Genomic DNA, 25901 nt, shown 5'->3' on the forward strand with positions numbered 1-25901 from the left:
ATAACAATGACCTTATGATAAAGGTTACTTGGTGAACTTTGAGACAATGGGAATAGGTCCTTCAACATAGGAAAAGTACAGTTAAAATTTTGAGACTTTAGTCTCCAGAAAGTAAATTATTGGTGGTAGTAAGTTTGACATATTGGAATCACTCTAATGTCTCTTAATTGAGCATAAATTATTGAGTTAAGCTCAGACACATTTAGACATTTATTCAGTAAGTATTATGCCTACTATGTTCTAGGCAATGTGTTAAGTGCTGGAGATACAAAGAAAGGCAAAAGGTAGTCACTATTAGGAAACTCAAAGTCTAATGAGAAGAGAGCACAGGCAACAATGTACAAACAAGATATTTATATCTAAATCTATGTCTTTGTATGTATGTTTAGATATGGATAAATATCTTGCTTGTGATGATGATATTTGTCCTTTGTTCTTGGACCATGATTTCAGGGAGGTGATGCCATGACAAGCATGAAGTATTGTTAATCCTATTCACTTTTACCTAGTGGGAATGTAAATATTTTCTTGGTATTCACTTCTTTAACATTCTGAATTCAAAAATAATAGAGTTAACTAGGGAGATATATATTACCCATATCTCAGAACCCTTTGTATGGAGCTATCTCCTCTGGTGGAGATCAGGACCCTTCACCATATACAACCTTAGGGAGGAGAAAGTATCATCTCCACTAACAGCTAAACTGGTTTACATGGGAAAATGCAGGAACTTAACACGATGGACTTACTATTAAGATTAGTGAAGGCCTTGTCCCAGTAGGAAGTTATCATTTTGCCAGTTATTTCTGCATTAGCAACATCATTAATCTTATCCTTGGTGTCTCATTTCAGTTAAGTTCAATTTTATGTAGATTCTATTAATATGAAGTTAATATGAAGAAAACTGACATCGTTCCTTTTCATTGACATTTGTTTTGTTTGAGTATTTATAGACTATATCCAGAGGGAGCATTACATTTGAGAAGGCTCTGAAATTAGTAGGGACATAGGAATGAATATTTGAGAGTTGCTATTTACACTAACGACTTCCATAGCTTTCTGCTATCCTTTAGACTGAAAACTGTGGTAATGTCTTTCAGGCCTCAACTAATCCAGTTCTGTGAGTGGGCAGGCCTGACTTCCCTAATTTATCAATTGATACTCATTTGTAATATTTCTCAGTCTGTTGTGCTTAATGTCCTTTTCTTTCTCATTTAGGATATTTCCGAGAGGGGTTTCTGTCTCTGCAACATACTGTCAACAAACAGATAATGCTTTACCACATGAATGACTCCATGACTGAGAAGTTTGAGAAGATCATCAGTTTTATGAAGAGGTTCCCGTTTCCATCTTTCACTAATGATCCATACATTTCAGTTTTAGAGGATAATTTTTCCTTGTTGATCTTGCTGAGCTTCCTTTGCATCTCAATCTTCATCGTCCGTACCTTGGTTTTGGAAAAAGAAAAAAAAACGAAGGTAACCATCTGCATCTGTCATTGCCTATCATGTTGAAATATCTGAACCCCAAGGATTTTTATCCATGTATACAATTCAGACCATTAACTAATTAATACACTTGTTACCCTTTCTGGTATTAATTTAGTTTTTCAAAACATATTTCTATATTAGCCATGTTGCAAAAAAAAAAGCAAGGTAAAGTGAAAAAAGTTCTCTCTCTGGAGGTGGATAGCATTTTTCATCATGAGGGCTTTGGAATTGTCTTGGTTATTATATTGCTCAAAGTAGGAAAGTCTTTCACAGTTGATCAACATATAAAATATTGCTGTTACCATGTCTACTGTTCTCCTGGTTCTACTTATCTCACTTTGTATCAGTTCATTTGAATCTTCCCATTTTCCTGAAGCATTGTGATTTCTTATACCACAGTTTGTTCAGCCATTCCTCATTTGATTAGCATCCCTTTAGTTGTCAATTAATTGCTGCCATAAAAAGAGCTGCTATAAGTATTTTTGTACATAAAAGTCCTTTCCCTTTTTCTTATCTTATTGTTAAAGCTATTATTTCTAGTACAATATTGAAAAATGCTGTTGATAATGGACATCCTTCATCTTATTTTGAAGACCTCTAGTTTATCCCCATTACAATTGCTCTTGACTTTAGGTAGATGCTACTTATCCTTTTAAAAATAGCCCCATTTCTAGTGTTCTAGTCTAGAAGTATTCTAGTATTTTTAATAGAAATTAAATTTTTAATTGAATTTTGTTAAAAGTTTTTTTCTATATTTATTGATACAATCATAAGATTTGTTTTTTCTGTATTTATTGATATAATCACAAGATTTGTTGATGTGGTTAGTTATACTTACAATTTTTCTGTTATTGAACCAGCCCTGCATTTCAAATCCCACCTGGTCATTGTATGATCTTTGTGAAATATTACTGTAATCTAATATTTCATTTAAAATTTTTGCAACAATATCCTTTAAGGAAATTGGTTTGTAGTTTTCTTTATTTGTTTTTTCACCCATGGCTTTGGTATCAAGACCATATTCATATGAAATTTGTTAGGACTTCTTTTTTACCCATTTTCAATTAATTCATATAATATGGGAATAATTTGTCTTTAAATATTTGGCACAATTTACTTGTAAATCTATTTGGTCGTTTTTTGGTAAGTAATTCATTTATGGCTTGTTAATTTATTTTTCTAAGTTAGTTATTTAAATATTTTCTTCCTTTTTCTGTTAATCTGGGCAATTTATGTTTTTGTAAATATTCATCCATTTAACTTGGATTATTAGTTCTATTCACATATAATTGGATAAAATAGCTTTTTATTATTGCTTTCATTTCATCTTGATAGCGTATTCACCTTTTTCATTTTTTATAAAATCATACTAATCAATGGTTTATCTATCCAGCTGATTTTTTCATAAAACCAGTGCCTAATTTATTAATTCATTGGAGTTTTTTAAACTTTTTTTTACAAGGCAATGAGGTTAAGTGACTTGTTCAAGGTCACACAGCCAGGTAATTATTAAGAGTCTGATATTGGATTTGAACTCAGGTGCTTCTGACTCCAGAGCCTGTGCTCTATTCACTGCAGCACCTAGCTGCCCCGGGTTTTTTTTTTTTTTACTTTTAATTTTATTAATCTCTCCTTTAATTTTTGAGATTTCTATTTTGCTATTTAATTGGAGACTTTTAATTTGTTCTTTTCCAGGTTTTTTTTTTTATTAAAAACTTCCATGACCATTCATTGATCTGGTCTTTATCTCTTTTATTGATGTAAGTATGTAGGGATATAAGTTTTTTTCCAAGTACTATGTTAGTTGCATTCCACAAATTTTGGTATTTGTCTCCTTATTGTAATTATCTTTAATGAAATTAATGGTTACCTCTATGATTTATTCTTTGAGTTTATAATTAGAATATTTAGTTTGCAATTATTTTAATTATTTTACTGAATATAATTTTTGTTTATGATAATTTCTGCTTTTCTGCATTTATGAGGTTTTGTGCCCTAAGACATGGTCAGTTTTTTGTGAAGGTGCCTTATATAGCTGAGAAAAATATACTAATTCACTCCCCTTCAGTTTTCTCCAAAGGTCTGTCTTAACTAATTTAAAAAAAAAATTCTATTCATCTCCTTAAACTTCTTTCTTACTTTTTTGGTTAGTTTTATCTAGTTCTGAGAAGCGAAAAATTGAGCTCCCTGACTAGTAAAGTTTTACTGTCTATTTCCTCCTGTAACTAACTGTTTTTTTCTTTTAATAATATGGATACTATACCATTTGGTGCATATATATTTAATATTGATATTACTTCATTGTCTCTGGTACCTTTTAGCAAGATTGAGCCTCCCTGTTTATCCCTTTTAATTAAGTATATTTTTCCTTTTGCTTTGTCTGAGATGATTGTTGCCTCTGTCTTTTTTTTTTTTACTTCAGCTGAAGCACAGTAAATTCTACTGTAGTTCCTTATTTTAACTTTTTCCTTTCTGAAGCATTTCCTATCTGAAGCATGTTTCTTATAAACAATATATTATTGTATTCTGGTATCTAATCCATTATGTTGTCCATTTCTGATTTATGAGTGAATTTATCTATTCACATTCACAGTTATGATTACTGTATATTTTCCTCCATCTTATTTTCTTCTATTTCTTCTTCTCCCCCTCTTTCTACATCTTCTCAAAAAACTGTTTTCCTTCTGATCATCTGGCCTTTCTCTTATCACCCCATCCATTTCTCCTTTTATTTTTCTCCTCTGTTCCTCTGTTGGGTAAACAGATTTCTCTATCCAATGGAGTACATGTGTGTCTATGTGTGTGTGTATGTATGTATATATATATATATATATATATATATATATATATATATATATATATATATATATATATTCTTCCCTCTTGGAATCAATTCAGATGAGAGAAAGATTCAAGCAAAGCTTCTCCCTTTCATTTTCCCCCCCCACTGTAAACTCTCTTGCTTACCTTATTCTTTTATGTGAGATAATTTTCCTCATTCTACCTCTCCCTTTCCTCTTATCCCAGTATCCCTCTTTCTTACCCATTTATATGCATACACATACATGCATGCATAAAGAACATATATGTATATTATGTGTATATATATATATATATTTGTATGTTTTTGCAAGGCAATAAGGTTAAGTGACTTGTCCAAGGTCACACAGCTAGGCGTGTCTAAGTCCGGATTTAAAGTCAGGTCCTCCTATCTCCAGCCCAGAGCTCTAACCACTGTGCAACCTAACTACCCTCTACCCATATATGTGTATATATATATATTTGAGTTATCTCAACATAATCAATTTATCCCCTTTTCCTTTATGTAGGGTTCTTCTGGTTGTCCTATTAATGATAACATTTCTTTGAAATTTCATATATCATCTGGCCATATAGGAATGTAAACTTTATTAAGTGAATTATGATTTCTCTTTTATATTTACAATTTTATACTTCTTTTGAGCATTGTCTTTGAATGTCAGATTTTTTATTTATCTCTGGTCTTTCCATGAGGAATGTTTGAGAATCCTTTATTTCATTAAACATTGATTATTTTCCCCTGTAGGATTATACTCCATTTAACTGGGTTGATTATTCTTCATTGTTATTCTAGCTCTTTTGCCTTTTCCTTGAAATATCATATTTTAAGCCATCTGCTCCTTTAACATTGTAGCTGCTGAATCTTGTATGATGCTCACTATAGTATCATGGCATTTGAATGGCCCAACTTTCAGTATTTTCTCCTTTTTAAAATTTTTTTTAAGATTTTATTTATTTTGAATTTTACAATTTTCCTCCTAATCTTGCTTACCTCCCCCCCCACAGAAGACAGTTTGTTAGTCTTTACATTGTTTCCATGGTTTCCATTGATCTAAGTTGAATGTAATGAGAAAGAAATCATATCCTTAAGGAAGAAAAATAAAGTTATAAGATATAGCAGAATTACATAATAAGATAACATTTTAAAAAAAATTTAAAGGTTGTCTTTGGTCTTTGTTCAAACTCCGCAATTCTTTCTCATGTTACAGATGACATTCTCCATAGCAGATATCCCAAAATTGTGCCTGATTGTTGCCTTGTTGGTATGAGCAAATGCATTAAGGGTGATTATCACTCCCATGTTGCTATTAGGGTGTACAATGTTTTTCTGGTTCTGCTCATCTTGCTCTGCATTAGTTCATGCACATTCTTCCAGGCTTCCCTGAATTCCCATCCCTCCTGGTTTCTAATTGAACAATAGTGTTCCATCACATACATATACCACAGTTTGATAAGCCATTCCTCAATTTATGGATATTCATTCAATTTCCAATTCTTTGCCACCTCAAACAGGGATGCTATGAATATTTTTGTACAAGTTATGCTTTTACCCTTTTTCATAATCTGTTCAGGGTATAGACCCAATAGTGGTATTGCTGATCAAAGGATATGCATATTTTTGTTGCCCTTTGGGCACAATTCCAAATTGCTCTCCAGAAAGGTTGTATGAGTTCACAGCTCCACCAACAATGTATTAGTGTACCAGATTTCTCACATCCCTTCCATCATTGAGCATTGTCCTTTCTGGTCATATTGGCAAGTATGGGAAGTGTGAGGTGGTAACTCAGTCTTTTTTTAAAAAAAATTGACTCAGTTCTCTGTATATTTTAGAAATGAGTCCTTTGTCAGAAATACTAGTTGTAAAGATTGTTTCTCAGTTTACTACATTTCTTTTGATCTTGGTTAGAGTGGTCTTGTCTGTGCAAAAGCTTTTTATTTTAATGTAATAAAAATTGTCTAGTTTATTTTTAATAATGTTCTCCATCTCTTCCTTGGTCATAAACTGCTTCACTTTCCATTGATCTGACAGGTAAGCTATTTCTTGATCTCCTAGCTTGCTTATAATATTGTTTTTTATGTCTAGATCCTATATCCATTTTGATCTTATCTTGGTATAGGGTGTGAGATGTTGGTCTAATCCAAGTTTCTTCCATACTAACTTCCAATTTTCCCAATGGTTTTTATCTAAGAAAGAGTTTTTTTCCCAATAGTTGAACTCTTTGGGTTTAATCAAACAGCAGATTACTATTATGAATTCCTGCTACTGCACCTAATCTGTTCCACTGATCCACCACACTATTTTTTTTTTTTAGATTTTTGCAAGGCAGTGGGGTTAAGTGGCTTGCCCAGGCTACACAGCTAGGTAATTATTAAATGTCTGAGGCTGGATTTGAACTCAGGTACTCCTGACTCCAGGGCCGGTGCTCTATCCACTGTGCCACCTAGTCACTCCCACCAATCTATTTCTTAGCCAATACCAGACAGTTTTGATGATTGATGCTTTATAATATAATTTTAGATCTGAGCTAAGCCACCTTCTTTTGCACTTTTTTCATTAAATCCCTGGAGATTCTGAACTTTCTATTTCTCCATATGAATTTATTTACAATTTTTTTCTAACTCATTAAAGTAATTTTTTGGAATTTTGATTGTTAGGGCACTAAACAAGTAGTTTAATTTTGGTAGAATTGTCATTCTTATAATATTTGCTCGGCCTATCCATGAGCAATTGATATTTGCTCATTTATTTAAATCTGATTTTATTTGTGTAAGAAGTGTTTTGTAATTGTCTGCAAAAAGTTTTGGGGTCTGCTTTGGCAGGTAGATTCCAAAGTATTTTATATTTTCTGCTGTTACTTTGAATGGGATTTTTTGGGGGGGTTTTGCAAGGCAAAATGGGTTAAGTGCCTTGCCTGAAGCCACACAGCTAGGTAATTATTAAGTGTCTGAGACCGGATTTGAACCCAGGTACTCCTGACTCCAGGGCGGGTGCTTTATCCACTGCACCACCTAGCTGCCCTTTGAATGGTATTTCTTTCTAGCTCTTTCTGCTCCATCTTGCTAGTCAAATGTAGACATGTTGAGGATTTATGAGGGTTTATTTTATATCCTATGACCTTGCTAAAGTTGCTAATTATTTCTAGTAGTTTTTTTGGATGATTTTGGGGGATTCTCTAGGTATACCATCATGTCATCTGCAAAGAGTGAGAGTTTTGTTTCTTCCTTCCCTATTCTAATTCCTTTGATTTCTTTTTCTTCTATTATTGTGAGGCTAACATTTCTAATACTATATTGAATAATAGTGGTGATAATGGGCATCCTTGTTTCACACCTGATCTTATTGGGAATACTGCTAGCCTATCCCCATTGCATATAATGATTGTTGATAGTTTCAGATAGATACTGCTTATTATTCTAATCCATTCCTATGCTCTCTAGTGTTTTTAGTAGGAATAGGTGCTATATTTTGTCAAAAGCTTTTTCAGCAGCTATTGACATAATCATATGATTTCTGATAGGTTTTTTATTGATATAATTAATCATACTGACAGATTTCCTAATATTGAACCAACACTGCATTCCTGGGATAAATCCTGCTTGGTCATAGTGTATTATCCTAGTGATAACTTGTAGTCATTTTGCTAAGATTTTTATTTAAGATTTTTGCATCTATATTCATCAGGGAGATAGGTCTATAATTTTCTTTTTCTGTTTTAACTCTTCCTGGTTTAGGTATCAGCACCATATTGGTGTCATAGAAAGAGTTAGGCAGAGTTCCATCTTCATCTATTTTTTTAAAGAGTTTATATAGAATTGGCACCAATTGTTCCTTAAATGTTTGATAGAATTCACTTGTGAATCCATCTGACCCTGGAGATTTTTTCTTAGGGAGTTCAATAATGGCTTGTTGAATTTCTTTTTCTGAAATAGGGTTATTTAGTTATTTCATTTCCTCTTCATTTAACCTGGGCAATGTATATTTTTGTAAATATTAATCCATTTCATTTAGATCATCAAATTTACTGGCATAGAGCTGGGCAAAACATTCTGAATTATTATTTAATTTCCTCCTCATTGGTGGTGAGTTCACCTTTATCATTTATGACACTAGCAATTTGGTTTTCTTCTTAATTTTTTTAATCAAATTGATCAGAGGTTTATCGATTTTATTGGTTTTTTCATAAAACCAGCTCTTATTTATTAGTTCAATAGTTTTCTTTCAGTTTTATTAATTTCTTCTTTAATTTTTAGAATTTCTAATTTGGTATTTAACTGGGAGTTTTTTAATTTGTTCTTTCTCTAATTTTTAGTTGAATATTTAGTTCATTGATTTCTTCTTTATCTAATCTATTCCTATAAGCATTTAAAGATATAATATATCCCCTGACAGCTGCCTTGACTGTATCCCATAGATTTTGGGATGTTGTTTCATTATTGTCATTATCTAGGATAAAACAATTAATTCTTTCTATAATTTGTTGTTTGATCCATTCATTCTTTAAAATGAGGTTATTTAGTTTCCAATTAGTTTTGGGTCTATATCTCCCTGGCCTAATATTGCATGTGATTTTTATTGCATTATGACCTGAGAAAGATGTATTCACTATTTCTGTCTTTCTACAGTTGGTTATTAGGTTTTTATGCCCTAGCACCCGGTCAATTTTTGTGTAAGTGCCATGTACTAAAGAAAAGAAAGAATATTCCTTTCTATCCCCATTCAGTTTCCTCCATAAGTCTATCATGTCTAGGTTTTCTAACAATCTATTTACCTCCTTAACTTTATTCTTGTTTATTTTATGATTAGATTTATCTAAATCTGAGAGTGGGTGGTTGAGGTCTCCCACCAGTAGGGTTTTACTGTCTATGTCTTCCTGTAACTCTTCAACTTCTCTTCTAAGAATTTGGATGCCATACCACTCAGTGCATACATATTTAGTATTGAAATTACTTTATTTTCTATGGTACCTTTTAGAAGGATATAGTTTCCTTCCTTATCGCTTTTAATGGTATCTAGTTTTGCAGCTGCTTTGTCTGAGATAAGGATCGCTACCCCTGCTTTTTTCACTTTAGCTGAAACAAAATATATTTTGCTCCAATATTTTACCTTTACTCTATATGTATCTCTCTGCTTCAGATGAGTTTCTTGTAAGAAGCATATTGTTGGATTAGGGTTTTTAATTCACTCTGCTATTCATTTACATTTTTTTTTTAGGTTTTTGCGAGGCAAATGGGGTTAAATGGGTTGCCCAAGGCCACACAGCTAGGTAATTATTAAGTGTCTGAGACTGGATTTGAACCCAGGTACTCCTGACTCCAAGGCCAGTGCTTTATGCACTACACCACCTAGCCACCCCTTGTTCGCTTACATTTTAAGGGAGAGTTCATCCCATTCACATTCAAAGTTATAATTACTAACTATTGCCCTCCATGTTATCTTCCCTCTGTTTGTAGTTTCCCCCCTTTTTTCCCTTTATCCATATTCCCTGATATTTTGTTTCTGAATACCACCACCTTCAGTGTGTTTGCCCTCCTATATTCAACCCCCTCTCCTTTTTTCCCCCTTTCCCTTTGCTCCTTCTTCCTTCCCTTCCTTCTGTTGGCTCCCCCTTTCCTCCCCTTCCTCTTTTCCCCTTTTTAGACTTTAAAGGTAAGATAAGTTTTTTAACTTAACTGAGTGTATGTATGTTAATTTTAAGCCAATATGATGAGAGTAAGATTCAGGCAGTTCTCACCCCCCTCCCTTCTTCCCCTCTATTGCAATAAGTCCTTTGTACCTCTTAATGTAATGAGATTTACACCATTCAGTCTCCTCCATCCTCCCATCTGATTTTTTTAAAGGAGCTATTGTTTTTAAATCATTCTCTGAGTCACAGGAAGGTCATGAGTATCCATCACATCTGCCTGACTATATTCTCCTAGAATTACAATTATTGAGAGTTATTAGAATCTTTCTCCCAGGTAAGGATATAGCCAGTTTCATCTTATTGGATAGTGGTTTCTTGAATAAGTCATGAATGTTCATCTCTTGTGGATAATTAAATTCTCTCTAATAGAGTTACAGTTCTCTAGAGTTATTAAAGTTTTTCTCCCAGGTAGGGATATAGCCAGTTTCATCTTATTTGATAACAGTTTTTTCTCCCCCCACTTTTTCAAATTTTACCTTTTCATGTGTCCCTTGAATCTCCTCTTTGAAGTCCAAATTTTCTATTAAGCTCTGGTCTTTTTATCAGGAAAAATTGGAAGTCTCCTATTTCATTAAATGTGCATCTTTTGCCCTGGAAGAGAAGGCTCAATTTTGCCAGATAATGGAATTCTTTGCTGCATTCCAAACTCCTTTTCTTTTCAGAATATTGCATTCCAGGCCCCTCAATCCCTTATATATTGATGCAGCCTGCTCCTGTGTAATCCCTACTGTGGCTCCTTGGTATCTAAATTGTTTCTTTCTGGCTGCTTGAAGCATTTTCTATTTTATCTGATAGTTCTGGAATTTGGCTACAATATTCCTTGGAATTTTCATTTTGGGATCCCTTTCCAGAGGGGATTGATAACTATTTTCCCCTCTGGTTCCATGATATCAGGGCAGTTTTCCATCACTAAATCCTGTAATATTGAGTCCTAGCTTTTTTTTTCCCCTCTTCATTGTTTTCAGGAAGACCAATAATTTTTACATTATCTCTTCTCAATCTATTCTTGAGGTCAATGGTTTTGTTGATGAGATATTTTACATTTTCTTGTATTTTTTCAACTTTTTGGTTTTGTTTAGCAGATTCTCGTTATCTCATGAAGTCATTGGTTTCCACAGACTGCATTCTTTTTTTTAAGGAAGAATTTTCTTCATTTACCTTTTGCTACTCCTTTTCCAATTGGTCAATTCTATTTTTGTAAGAGTTTTCCATTTGACCAATTGAGGTTTTGATAGAATTATTTTCTTTTTGCATTTTTCTAATTGTATTTTCTGAGAATTTGTTTTCTTGTTGCAAGGTGTTAATCTTCTCTTGAGTTTCTTTTTCCAATTGATTTTTAAACTCCTTCCTGATTTCTTAAAGGAAGTCTTTCTGTGCTGAAGACCAAATCATATTCACCTCAAAGGTGCTATGTCTCTCTCTGAATTAGGGTCTTTTCCTTCCAGGAATTTTTCTATGTACCCTGCCTTTCTGCTGTCTTTTCTTCATTTTTCTAAGGTGTTGTGTTGGGGGAGGGGCTGGGTCACAGAGGTTTGGTGTTGGGATCCCTAGAGGCTTTACTCACTGGGTTTACTAACTCTACCTGGGTCGGCCAGTAGGGGGTGCTAGAAGCTGGAACTTACCTTCCATACCTTCCTGTAAGTCCCAGACTGTCAGTCCCATTGCCATGTCTCCACTCTCTGGTTGTTTCTCAGAGCGAAAGCCTCCAGGGCTGATCTTAGATTAGTGTGGCTTTCACCCCGCCCCCCCCCCCCCACTGGCTGTTGACTCCCTGAGCTCAGCAAAACCGATCCCTAAAGACAGACCTTGAGGTAGGTGTAGTTTCTGGGTTTTGTCAATCACATTTCCATTAAGAGGTTTGTTTCATATTATATATGAGGGAAGATCAGGAGACCTGAGCACAGAGCCTGGCTTGTCTCCAACATCTTGGCCAGAAGTCAGTATTTTCTCCTTTACCTGGAAGCTATGGAATTTGGCTATAATATTCCCAGGAGGAATTGTGAGGTTTCTTTCAGAAGGTGATAGATCAGTGAATTCTTTCAATTTCTATTTCACCCTCTGGTTTCATGGTATTGTGGGAGTTTTCCTTTATAATTTCTTGAAATATGTTGTCTAGTCTTTATTTTTTATCATGGCTTTCAAGAAGTTCAATAATTTTAAATGATCTCTTCTCAGTCTACTTTCCATTTCAATTTTTTCTGATGAGATAGTTCACATTTTCTTCTTTTTTCATTCTTTTTACTTTTGTTTTTTTGTGTGTGTGTGTGACAGTTTTTACTTTGTTTTATTGTGTCTTGATGTCTCATGGAGTTATTAGATTCTGCTTGTTTAATTCTAATTTTTAAGAAATTAATTTTTTCCAGTGAGCTTTTGAATTTCTTTGGTCAATTCTGTTTTTTAGGCAGTTAGTTTCATCAGTGAGGTTTTGTACTTTTATCATTTGACCATTTTTGCTTTTTTAAAAAAGTCATTTTCTTAGTGAGGTTTTGTATCTCATTTTTCAAAATGCAATTCTTTTCATAATTTTCTTACACTGCTTTTCTTTATTTTCCTGATTTTTTCTCTACTGCTCTTATTTGATTTTTAAAATAATTAAAATAATTTTTTGCTCTTTTGTTCTTCTGGGAATTCTTGTTGGGCTTGTGTTCAATGTGGCTTTTTTTTTTGCTCTGTATTCACATAATTTTCTTCTGAATTTGTATATTGATCTTTCTTATCAACATGATGGCTTTTCATGGTCAGACTCTTTTTTTTGTTTGTTTCATTTTCCCAGACTATTTATTGACTTTTAACTTCATGTTAAAGTTGGGTTTTGCTCATCCCTAGTGAAAGAGGGTTGTGGGTCACGCTCTTAAATATTATTTTGCTGCTATTTTCATAGCTAGTTTTGGGGATTGTAAGTTTTTGATGCTTCCAAGGTGTTCTGATCTGGAGGTATGATATGACCTGTGCTCTGTTCCTTGATGTGGTCACTGTTCACCTAATCTTCATTTTTGATCTTTGTTCAGGTAGGACTCTTGTTCCCTTGCAGCCACAAGCTCTAATTCTTTTCTCTGTCCTGGAATTGCAATCTGAAACTACATATATGCATTGGAGTTGACAAACAGTGCCTGATACTTACCCAGGGCTAGCACAGGAATCCCTCAGAATCTTATTCTGATCAGTTGTTTAATCCCTTCACTATCTTTGGGCTATAAGCTCCTGAAGCTCTTGTTGCTATGGATGTAGCTGCTTTCAAGACTCTGAAGTTGTCTGGGTCTGGAAAAATATCTCACCCCAACCTTGTTGCTCCCACTCTAGACTTTGATTTAAGGAATTATTTTAAAGTTGTTTGAAGGGGGAGGTGGAAGAGTTTGGCAAAGTGTTCCTCTACTTTGCCATATTAGGTTGTTAATTCCTGATGGTGATATATTACATATTTCCATTTTAAGAACAACTCTTGTTGACTTCATCTTCTCTCTTAAAAACAACAGTGAATTTATTTCAAAAGGGTCAAGCTTGATAATGGAGCCACTTGCTATCTTACATTTAATCTGAGGTTTTGAATCATTATTGTTTTTATGAAGATATGGTGCAAATTCCTAACTATTTTTTCTCTATCAGAAGGAGGAATCTAGGTTATGAAGGACTTTGAATGCTAAACACAGCATTTTGTATTTCCTCTTGGAGGCAATAGGAGTCACTGAAATTTATTTGAGAGAGAGAGAGAGAGAGAGAGAGAGAGAGTCTGTGTGTATGTGTGTGTGTGTGTGTGTGTGTGTGTGTGTGTGTGTGTGTGTGTGTCAGAGTTAAACCTGCATTTTATTGTTGGTCCTTCATTTTTGAAGAAGACCAATGACACCACAGGTATGTTTTGACTTGCACATGAACTGGACTTAAATTAGGCAGAGTTGCCCCAGAGTCTTCAGCTTCATCATTCTTCCCTAGTCATCAAAGTCCATTGGTAAGACAAAGGTCAGGATGACTAGTGATGGCCTGGGATGCAGTAGATGATCTTGGCATCTTTCAAGCTTTATAGCATTCTAGAGTATCTGCTTTTAGCCTTCTTCATAGCCTTTTGAACAATTTTTTCTCATCTGCTCTTTCCACTGGGAGGAAGTCTTTACATGCTTTGGTTAGACATTCCCTTAACTCACTGACAGTTTTGAGACCTCTTGGTTGTTTTTCATTTGGTTTAGCCTGTCAACCAAGTTTTTTTTTTTTTTTTTGGAGTGGGGATCACCATGTGTGCTACTGCTTCTTGGAGCCACAGGTGAGAGCTGGGTAACTACTTAAGACACCAATGTGGCTTGCCAAGTCTTCATGCTAGAGATTAACACCCCATACACCCTCAATGGAGGATTAATTGGAGCAGGGAGAGAATTTAGGTTGGCAAACCCATAGAGATAAGGGCCTGTATTAGAGCTGTGGCAATAGCTGAGGAGAGAGGGGACATATTCAAGAAATGTTGCAGAGGTGAACCTGGCAGACCGTGGCAATAACTAGGATGTTCTGGGATGAGAGATAGTGACAAATCCAGGATGATCTCCAGGTTTGCCTGAGGGACTGAGAGGATAGTGTTGCCTTCCATAGTAATGAGTTCAATATATCTGAGTTTAATGAGTTTAAGATGTATGAAAGGCAGATGAAGAGGCAAAATTGGAGCAGAGAGTTTGGGATAGAATAGATATGAAAGTCATCAGCATAGAGATGGTAATTAAATTCATGGTTGCTGCTAAGATTGTGGAGACAAGAATAAGATCCAGAACAGTTCCCTGAGGGACATATATGACCAGAAGGCATTATCTGGAAGAGAATCCTGTAAAAGAGACAGAGAAGCAGGGGTCAGATAGATGGTAGGAGAACTAGGATAGAGTAGTAGTATCTAGAGAGAAGGGAGTATCAAGGAGAGACTTATCAACAATGTCAAAGGCTACATTCCAGGAGAATGAGGATAGAGAAGTTAAGAGATTATCAGTAATTTTAAGAGAGGAATTTAGGTAGATGATAAGAATGATTATAAGGGGTTAAGAAGAGATTGGGAAACATTTTGTGAGGAGTTTAGCTATAAAGGACAGAAGAACACAAATAGTCCAGAATCCTGCTTGAGATGTCTTCACAAAAAAGGCTTATTTCTTTTTTTGGAAAATGGAGCATTTTAGTGTAGCTATATTTTTATTGAATTGATAGTTTTAACATCTAGTAGCAGTGTGTAATAGGTAATGGGAAAAATGTGGCCCTTAGCTTTTGGAAGAGGTCAGGCATGGACATACGTATTGAGAGTTGTACATATAGAAGTATTATGTATATATGTTATTATGTGAAGAGAGAGAGAGAGAAAGAGAGAGAGAGAGAGAGAATTTTGAAGCAAAGTCTTGAAGGAAATAAGGCATTCTAAGAGATGGAAGTGAGCAAAGAATTCATTATAGGCATGGGAGAAAAGTTGTATAGAAGTACAGAGATGGAAGGTTAAATTTTGTGTAAGGAACAGAATAAGAGTAAATGTACAATAAGGTTTGAAAAATAGATCCAGAGCAGAGAGACAAATACCAATCAAAGAAGTCTATATTTTATCATAGATTCAATAGGAGGTCAGTGGAGTGTGTCAGGAATTGGTTAATTGGAATAGGGAATCATGATAACTTGATCAGATCTGTGCTTTAGGAAAAATACTTTCAAAGCTATATGGAGGGGCGGCTAGGTGGTTTAGTGGATAAAGCACTGGCCCTGGAGTCAGGAGTACCGGGGTTCAAATCCGGTCTCAGACACTTAATAATTACCTAGCTGTGTGGCCTTGGGCAAGCCACTTAACCCTGTTTGCCTTGCAAAAAAAACCTAAAAAAAAGTTATATGGAGCATGAATCTAAAGTAGGGATGAACTTGATATAGGGAAATTAGTTGTGGAGCTGATGCAGTAGTTGGCATGAGAAATGACAAAATTCAGAATTAGTGTGATGGTCATGGGAAGATGTCAGTCAATCAATAAACATTTATTGATTTATGTAAATCTATTCATTTGTTTTCACAATTATATTGGCATTTATTACTGTACTTACAGCATTTGCCATTACAACTGAAGCAACATGGTAACCACAATCATTTTGTAGAAATTACAAATGAAGAAATAATTGTTTTTAGGAAATTTTAGGAAAATAATATTCAAGTGAATGACAAAGCCTTCCTGGGGTAACAAATAAATGAGAAATTGAAGCTATACAACTTGTCATATGCCTCCAGCTCTTCAGACTGAATCATGTGCTTTAATGAGAAAGGAGCTAAACCCTGATAATTCAAGAATAAAGAATCTAGGCATGTAACAGCCAGAGTGAACTGAACACATCCAGCTCTTTTTTCCATTTACTCAGGGATTCATAGAGTCTCCAGACATACCCTTGACGTGTTCCAGGTGGACATATTCTGTAGTGTCCATATCAGTATCATATTTGACAATGTTTTTGAGGAGAGACCAAACAGGTCCATATTCACCAGTGCTCCTTAGGGATCCCTTGTTTAAAGTCTGTTTCTTCTTTGAGGTCAGACAATGTTTGGGAGATTAAGGCCCTCTTATGCATCCCTAGTACACAAACTGAATCAGGTCAATTGGCAAAAACATGCCCATTATGAACATTTTCTAGGATTTTTGTTGACATCCAACTCATTGCCTTGGTTTTTATTTTAGTAGCAAAAGTTTCTGTAAAATGAACTTTGACTTCCATCAAGTTGCATGTGACCAGCACATTGTTCCTGCTATCGTAGATGCCTTTCCCCTCTCCTGAGTTGAGGTTGAAGATAAATTCAATGATATTATACACTTCTCATTCTTCACAATTAGTCCCTTCTTCACTGTTGTCTTCATCTTTTGCATCAGATGTTCAACATTTGCCTGCAAGTCATGGATATTAAAGGCCTCCTCAAAGATCAGCTTCTGCCCCAGCTGCTAGTCTTGCCATGGTAGCCAGGTAGCCACAATAACCACCATTGCTTCTGCTAACTGTTTGAGTAGATCACAAATCACAATTGGTCACAGATTTGAGAGCTTTGAGAGCTATGTCACTACTAACACTGAAGTAAGAAGAGCCAGGGACAGTGTTTAGAAACAATAGCAGGAATGATTATTCACATTTTATTATATTTATTATGCATTATTACATTTATTAAGGATGTGTTAAGCATTCCACTAAGTGCTGGTGACATAAATGCAACTAAAAAAAAAAAAGACAATTCCTGCCATCAGAGAGCTTGTAAGATAACACACACAAGGAAGCTCTAAGGAGAGGGAAGGGAGGAGGAAGAAGGTAATCACTGCAGCAACAAGATGAAATCCACAGAAATCCACAGTCAGTGCAAATGAAGGTTGTGGAGCTTAAGACTCCTCTCTAATCAGAGGGTCCCATCTGAGGGGGGAAGGTACTAATGAGATATGAATGCCAAATATGACTTGCTCTTTAAGAATGTTAAAATTTCTCATGATGAACTTCCTGAGGCATGATACATGATGGAGAAGTCCAAAGAAGTAAAAAAAAATCAGTGCAAGTGGTGGGGAATGAGATTACTATCCTGGACCCCCCCCAATTAAAAAATTTTTTTAAATTCATTTTTCCAACTACATGCAATGGTAGTCTTCAATAATCTTTTTTGGAAGATGTTGAGTTTCATTTTTCTCCTTCCCTTCCCCTTCTCCTGACAGAAAGCAGTCTAATATAGGTTATACACGCATTACTATGTTAAACATAAATCCATAAACATTAACATAAACTATGTTGTGAAAAAAAATCAAATCAAAATGGGAAAAAAAGCATTAGAAAAAAATAGCTTGAAGATAGTAAGCTTTGATCTGGATTTAAACTCCACAGTTCCTTCCCTGGAATGGTATTTTCTATCACAAATCTTTAAGAATTGTCTTTGCTTATTATACTGCTGACATGAACAAGTTTATCATAATTGATCATCTCACAATGTTTCTGTTAATGTATATAGGGTTCTTCTGGTTCTGCTTATTTCACTCAGCATTAGTTCTTGCATGTCTTTCCAGGCTTTTCTGAAGTTCCATCCCTCATGATTTCTTACAGAATATTCATATACCATAATTTGTTCAGCCATTCCCCAATTGATGGGCTTCCCCTCAGTTTCCAATTCTTTGCCTGGACCCCTTTCTTGAAGGGAAGCTTTGAAACTTCTGATTCTGACTTTCAATTAGTTTTGCTACATACAACAGAAAAGTCATTAAGGATGAGTGCTAAATATAGGTCATTATACAGAATGATGTTGAAGAATCATTAATGAATTTCAATAATAAAATTTGGAAATTAAAGCAAGGAACAAATTATGGAAAGTTTGATTAGGCAACAGGATTAAGAGGAGACTTTAATAAAATGTATTTTTGGGGCAGCTAGGTGGCGCAGTGGATAAAGCACCAGCCCTGGAGTCAGGAGTACCTGGGTTCAAATCTGGTCTCAGACACTTAATAATTACCTAGCTGTGTGGCCTTGGGCAAGCCACTTAACCCCGTTTGCCTTGCAAAAAAAATCTAAAAAACAAAACAAAACAAATAAAATGTATTTTGGTATATGCTTTAAAGCAGAAGAAAAAACTAATAGAGAGTGATGATGCTAAACTCACAAGGTATTTCAGAATTTCAAAAAAAGAATTGAAGATAATTCAGTGAAAGGATATTGCATTCAGGCATAAAATGTGAATTAAAAGTGAATTATTTTGTCAGGTGATGGAGGAGAGAAAGATTAATTATAAAATTTATTATCCATTCACTCTTTTGAATATGCTTTTTACACATATCTCTCAAGCTTCATTATGGATGTATATGTTTTAAATATGGCTTATATCTCAGATTTACAGTATAGTGGGAAAATCTAGGATATGTTATATGCAGAAGAGTACTGTGGTTAAATGCTTATTCCAAATAATGACTAGTCAAAATGAAATTGCCAGTCTTTTCCATTAAGTTCATTTGAATTCAGACTTTTTAAGTATCGAAATTTATTTATGTATGTGGCTGTTAGCCTTGGGCTTATCTGTATAGGGTGCTAATTGTCATTGGTTAATTATTGGGCTGCAGAATTTAAATTGTCATAGCATACTACACAAGAATTTATTGTGAGATTAAATGAAATATTGATCAGATATTAAAATATTAAATCTACTACTTGTATCTGACTCCATCTGGAACTGACTCCACCTCTTAGCTCTATTCCATTCTCTTAGGTCACTTCTCATGGCACTCAATTTAATATATTTTGAACATTTAGTTTTTTGTGCACAGAATAACAAAGTGAAAAGGAATCACTTCTGTTGGAAATAGTTGTCCCTGCATTTGTCACTTTTCTACTGTAGTTCTCTTCTAGATCTTTTGGTGTGGATAAGAAAGGTCTTAAATGCAATCCAAGATGCCTAAAAAAGAAGGAATGGAAGGAGATGTTTATTCTCCTGCCTTAGGTTACAGATTAACAGGAACATGGTGAAAACAAGTGCTTCTTCCAGTTTACCCTCCTAATGACAGACTGGAGTCAAGCGTGGCAATTGTCCATTGGTTCTGAGTGAACTGGTTGTGCCTCTGCTCCTCCATGTCCCAATAGTTCCCCCAGCTTCTCTAAGGTACCAAGTAAGGATTGTTACTTAAGCTGATCCAAACTTGTCCTTGCCTTGTCCAAACTTTCTTTGCTTTTGTCTTACTTGCTAGCTCATGCAGGAGGAAAAGGAGATGATAGATAGATAGATAGATAGATAGATAGATAGATAGATAGATAGATAGATACATAGATACATAGATACATAGATACATAGATAGATAGATAGATGATAGATAGATGCTTTCTGTTTCTGTGATAAGAGTATTATTGTGATCCAAGATAGAGAAGATGCAGACCTTTTCTGTGTGAGAATCTTAGAATTGTTCACAAGTCTTTCTCTGATTCATATCCTCAATCCTAAAGGAATATAATAATTTGCTGAGAGAAGAGTACAATGCAAATTCTCTTGAGCTGTATACAGATCAAATGCTACATTATCTATAGGTACTGCCAGAGTATGATTTAAAAACCCATGTTCATGATTTCTGTGATGGTATAGTACCACTGGGCCCCCAAATTGTTATAAATGGTTCGTGAATACTTAGTCCAGAATGATCAAATTTTTTTTTATTGAGGCATCTTAATAAATGGCATGCCTCTCTCAAAGGGAGAAGGGCCCCAAAATCCCCAAATGCTAGATGTTATATGCACTTTGAAAGGCTTTGTTCCTCTCCCTTCATGTTGATCATTGGCTGGGGTCACAAATCTAATTGATACATTTGTCCCCATATGTTTTCCCCACCTTGCTCATTATACTGATGAACAAGAACAGCTACCTCCTTAACCGGGTGCAAAGGACAGACTCTCATTCAACTCCTGTAAAGTTATTTCACCTTTTCTCTTTGTTTAACTTTCTCCTCCCTGTAAATAGATTGACATCTCTTGAGTTTCCACAAAGACCAGACATCCTGGCTTTTATAATATATTATCCTCACATCTGTGAGACTCTAGCAATGCCCTTTCTCACCCTTGTGAAGGCAAAACACTTGATTCTTTCCCACACTTTTCTAGATCATTTATGAAATAAAACTAAAAAAATCATAAATAGAATTGATGGTCTTTGGGAACAGGGACTCTTATTTTTGTATTTGTACATCTAGCACTTACTATAGTGCCTTGGACATTGTTGTTGTTCCTCAGTTATTTTCAGCCATTTTGGTCTCCATGACCCCATTTGGAGTTTGCTTGGCAGATGTTAGAGTGGTTTGCTCTTCCATCCATACAGATGAGGAGACTGAGGCAAGCAAGGTTAAATGTCTTGTCTAGTGAGTCTCTGAGCCCACATTTGAACTTAGGAAGATGAATCTTCCTAACTCCAGGCCCAGTACTCTTTCCTCTGTGCCAACCTAGCTGCCCTGTCTTCTACATAGCAGATGCTTATTAAATGTTGGAGAATTAATTGAATTTCATTGAATAACTTATTCCATTTACTAAGGCAACCTTGTAAAAAATTCTCACATTCAACCTAAATTCCATATTCTATAATTTGAATCTATATCTTGGTCATTTTGCTGCAACAGAAATGGGAAATACCTAATTAGCATTGTTACCCTCTTTGTTTAATATCCAGGAAGATGGTACAAGCTTCTTTTCTTCACATCATTTTATTTATTCATTACTTCAACAGATCTCAATCTTCTACTAAGTTACTTCACCATGGTAGACACTATGGATCTACCATGTGCACAAAACTGTTCTTTCCTGTTTGATCTTGCAAAATAATCAGGAAGTTATTAATGCATGTATTCAAACAAGTACAATGACAAAATGTTGTATATAGTGTTGTGAGAATTTACAGGAAGGAGAAATCCAACTGGTTGGAGCAGGGAGGAGGAAGGCAGAATACATTTCAGAAGTGAATGACATTGATAGGAATGCAGAAGTAGGAAAGCATAGAATGGCTAAGTCGAGGAGATAGCAAAGTCAAGAGAGGTTATTTTTAATATGAAAGGATCTTGATCATGTTTGTAGGCACAGGAGAAAGTTAATGAAAAAGTACCTGGAATATAGGTCCAAAGGAAGTAAAGAGGATGTGATTATATAGCTTAGATTCAGAAGTTAACCTTGGAAATGAGGAAGGATCCTTTATTTATTTATTTATTTGTTTGTTTGTTTGTTTGTCCCATCCCCCCCCACACACACACACAAGGCAAACGGGATTAAGTGGCTTGCCCAAGGCCACACAGCTAGGTAATTATTAAGTGTCTGAGAGCAGATTTGAACCCAGGTACTCCTGACTCCAGGGCTGGTGCTTTATCCACTGTACCACCTAGCCACCCTGGAAGGATCCTTTATTGAGAAGAAAAAAAGGATGGGTAAAATTATAAGGGAAATATGAGATGGAGCAAATGGAAGTTGTAGAACCCAGCTATTTTGTAATGTGTTATACACAGCATGTTCATAATTCTCAGATCTCTTCCTGAGTACAATATTTTTCTTAAGTCTCCAAACAGCAATTCAGTGTGTTTAATTTGCTCTTCTGAATTATTTTATTATTTAAATATAATAACATATTAATTTTATTTTCTTCATTATATAAAAAAGGAAAGGCTTATTTAAGATTTACCATTTTTTTCTGGTTCAAAAGGAGAGGGGGGAAATGGCATCTTTTCCATTTTTGGAAAATGTATCATAATAATTAGTTCCTCAGAGGAGATTACTCTTCCTGTTCCTATTTCTTTGGGGTCATCTTTTGCTACTAGAAATCTCATAAGGAATAGCACTGGGATAGTAAGGTAAAAGATAGATTTTTGAGCCTTGTAAATAAAGGCTAATTAGACAGATCAACAGAGAAGTAGTAGATTCTCACCCATCTATTCTCTCCTAATTCCTCCAGAGAAATAAGTCCTTAGTACTCCTTTCATCTTATATCCTCAAGAAAAAAATAGTAAAAAATAGTAATAACTTTTATTGTCACCAAGAAAACGATCAGAAGAATGATTCATTCAGGCCCCTAAGTAAAATATAGTTTTAAATTTATTAATAATATGCCAGTCAAGCACAAACTTTTCACTCTGATAATTCATACTTTCCTTTAAAATTATTGCCAGTAATATAGAACAAAATAACATAAAATATTGGTTTGAATTTAAAAACTTTATTTGCTTAAAGGGTGATAGATAATAGTCAGTTATGGTCATTGCCAACCTTTTATACCCATACTGTCTCACATTCATTCATACTCAGGTTTACTAATGAATATATAGAGAGAGTGGCCAGCATTACAAAATTGCAATTTGAATTAGTGGTAGAGTGTGTACTTCTTCTAATGACCCAGTTTCTGATTTGAGGCAACTTTCCTCAGGCATGTACAGTCCAATGTATTGATTCTACAGTTCTTGAAGAACTTTTTGTTATCTGGAGGCAAAAAATTTACTTCTGAATATCCCATTCCTATCATAATAGCCTCTAATTTACATTGGAACATGAGTATTTACTGGCACCCATAGTCTTTGCTAAATATTCTTCACTGTAGTTGTTTAGAAGTTGTCTACTTTCTTCAGAGCACCACTCCCACCTCATAATTCTTTTAGATTTTCTAATGATTCAAATTAAATGATCATTTATTAACTTTGGAATAGTTGAAGGAGCAAGTTCTCAATGGCAGTGGAATGAGATGAAATACTATCAAGGAAATAAGTGGCAATAAGTTTTATTTTCTTAAAATAAGAACTTCTTAAAAGGGAATTAGAATACTATAACCCCCCAATTCTAGGAAGCAAGGATAATTCTTTTTCTTTTCTTACTAATTACTTCATGTGTATGATCTGATCAGTGCTGAACTTTCCATTAATTTTCTCCCTAATCTATGAAAATAAAAATTTATTTTTGAAAATATTTTTTTAAAAATGTTTTTAAAATTATATGATCTTATTTACAATTGGTGATAGTATAATGCTTCTCCAAGTCTATACTGTACTATATTCTTGATATTGTCACTAGTTATGTACCATGTGACATCATGCTCATGTGTCAAATACATATGTATTAGTAAGTACCTATGAGGTATTTTTTGTTGCGTTGTTTTTTGTGTGCTGTCATATAGTTAAAAATTTAGTCACCAGACTTGAATTAACTCAGCCACCAAGTGATATTGTATCAGAACTATTTCTATCTTTCTTGGTATGGGGGCTACTTTTACAGGTTGCAATATTTCTCATGGCCAATAGATGGCAATCAAACCTGCAGATAGTTGGGTCGCTCCTTATCAGAATAGAGGCAACTACTTTTGCTCATTGACTCAGAAATATTTTAACTTTTCACTATGCCAAGGACTAGCCAAGAGAACGTAATATAAATTTACTAATGCAGAGTATTACATGAATATATCAAAATTGCCTGATTCCCCTAATTTCCATTTTAGATTGTTGTCTATTTCTCCACATAGGTAATAATACCTATTATAAAAGCACACTGACTGTATAAAATTATAATTAAAAAGAACAGGTATTAAAATATCCAGTTGTTCTATTGTCTCCATAATGTTCTGTAGGATCATCTTCCACTGTTAGTCCTAGGCTTTTCTTTCTTTTATTAACTGACTTCAAAGCTTTATTTTCTGTGTTCATAGTTCAAAAACAACATTTTTTTTAATACATGCAAAGACCCACATCATTTTTCTAGGTCATCTCTTTATTGAGATTTTGGATCACATTTCAAAACAGCTTTTTTCCTACGAATAGGAAACTCTTCAGGAGTAAAATATAAAAGGACTTCTTTTACATCTGATACTTTGTAAGACAAAAGAATTTCTGGAAAAAAAATTGTTAGCATCCCAAAGTAGAGATACACTCTTTTCATTTGACATTAAAATAGATGCCTTTATGTACTGGTGTGTTCTCTCTAACCTGACTGGGTGTCCTTTCTAGGAGGTCCAAAGTGTCCACGATGTGGCTGAGATTTGTTCCAAGTTCATAAAGTTAACCTGCTTGTCCATAAGGCAACAGTAATGGGTGCTGAGACAGTAGAATATTTTTCCTAGAACTCAATTTCCATCTGCTGTCACTGCCCAAATCTCTGAGGAATGATCACAGCAGAAATATTAGAAAAATAATATATATATTTTTTCAAAAACCCAACAAAGCATTCTTGGGAGTCATGTTCATACAAGGATAGGACATGGAGAAGGTGCATTACTTAGGAAACAAATGTGGTACAAAATATTTTCTATAACTCAATATATTAATTTAGGGTTCTCTATATTTATAGGGACTATAAAGCTATCTGGAATGAGATTATTAAAAAAAGATGCTCTTTACAGTCATTCTATTTAGTAAGCTGTGATGCAGCTGGCAGGGACAGCACATTCTACTGAAATCAGGGATCATTGTTCTCTCCCTCCTTCCTTTCCACCCTCATCTCTCCTCATAGGAAACTGGGTTAATTCCCATTTCCAGAATTTGGAGTGAGCATTCCAAGTGTTTGGGGGAGTGGGAAAGAAGGGAGATGGGAGAGCATCTCTTTGGAACCTTGGCCTTTTTCTATTTTTAAGACATAACATCCTTTAGGTCTCCTCTACTACATTTCCTGAGTGTAGCACTGGAATTTATCACCACCAGAGTCTTAGGGTTTTCTAAGTGACCTTTTAAGGAAGTTCATTTTTGTGTTCCACTTTGAAAACTCCAAGAAACAATTATAGTCAAACTTCAGGTCTATCTGGTCAAGGAAAAAATGTTGTACAAGTGGTCAGAAAGAAACAATTAAAATATTGAGGAACCATAATCAGGATAATACAGCACTGCAACATTAAAGGATTGGGTGTTATGGAACAAAGTTATTTCAGAACACAAAGAAAACTAGGACTACAATCAAAAATCACTTCCTGGCAAAATTAAGTATAATACTTAAAGGGGAAAATGGTAATTTAATGAAATGGAAGGATTTCAAACTTTCACAAAGAAGGGAAATTGAAAGGGAGGGTGATGAATTGTTGCTGGTACCTTATTCTCATCAGTATTGGCTCAAAGGAGGAATAATATATATAGTAGTTGAATATAGAAATTTATCTCACCAAACCACCTGTATATTGTTTGCAAGAAAAAATTTGACAGAGGTGATTTTCCATATCCATTATCTACTGCCTCTGAAAAGAAGCAGGGGAAGTGCCAAATCATTCAAGAGAAGGCATTATGATGTCATAGCTTTTCTGGTTTGTTTTGTTTTCTTATTGGAGTTCTTTTTGTTAATATGTTATAATCATTATATGTCAAACAATGATTTCACAGCAAGAAGTTCTGATTTTTTGGTTAATGGAGTTCTTTCCTTTGATATAGTCATATATGTTGTTTTTCTTGTTTTACACTTTGTTTTGCTTCATATATGTCATTCCATGTTTTTTGAACTTA

At 34.6% G+C, this 25901-nt stretch overlaps 1 protein-coding gene and 1 long non-coding RNA gene across 5 annotated transcripts in view; one reads left to right on the forward strand and one right to left on the reverse strand.

Annotated features, from left to right (window-relative positions):
* The window catches only part of LOC141495671 (phospholipid-transporting ATPase ABCA3-like), a 249062-nt gene that overhangs the window by 29613 nt on the left and 193548 nt on the right, over window positions 1–25901 (forward strand). For all 4 annotated transcript variants that reach the window (XM_074197271.1, XM_074197272.1, XM_074197273.1 and 1 more), the window contains exon 2: window positions 1219–1478. In XM_074197271.1, the coding sequence (XP_074053372.1) occupies window positions 1272–1478 (207 nt within the window). In that variant the 5' untranslated portion in view covers window positions 1219–1271. The remainder of the gene's footprint in view (window positions 1–1218; window positions 1479–25901) is intronic.
* Window positions 1343–25646, reverse strand: LOC141495672 (uncharacterized). Its single transcript, XR_012470827.1, has 3 exons — window positions 25568–25646; window positions 24405–24573; window positions 1343–1447 (listed from the first exon to the last, which is right to left on the reverse strand). It is a non-coding gene; the product is annotated as an uncharacterized LOC141495672 (long non-coding RNA).

This window comes from Macrotis lagotis, chromosome 8 (assembly GCF_037893015.1).
Source record: "Macrotis lagotis isolate mMagLag1 chromosome 8, bilby.v1.9.chrom.fasta, whole genome shotgun sequence".
NCBI classification, from domain to species: Eukaryota; Metazoa; Chordata; class Mammalia; order Peramelemorphia; family Peramelidae; genus Macrotis; species Macrotis lagotis.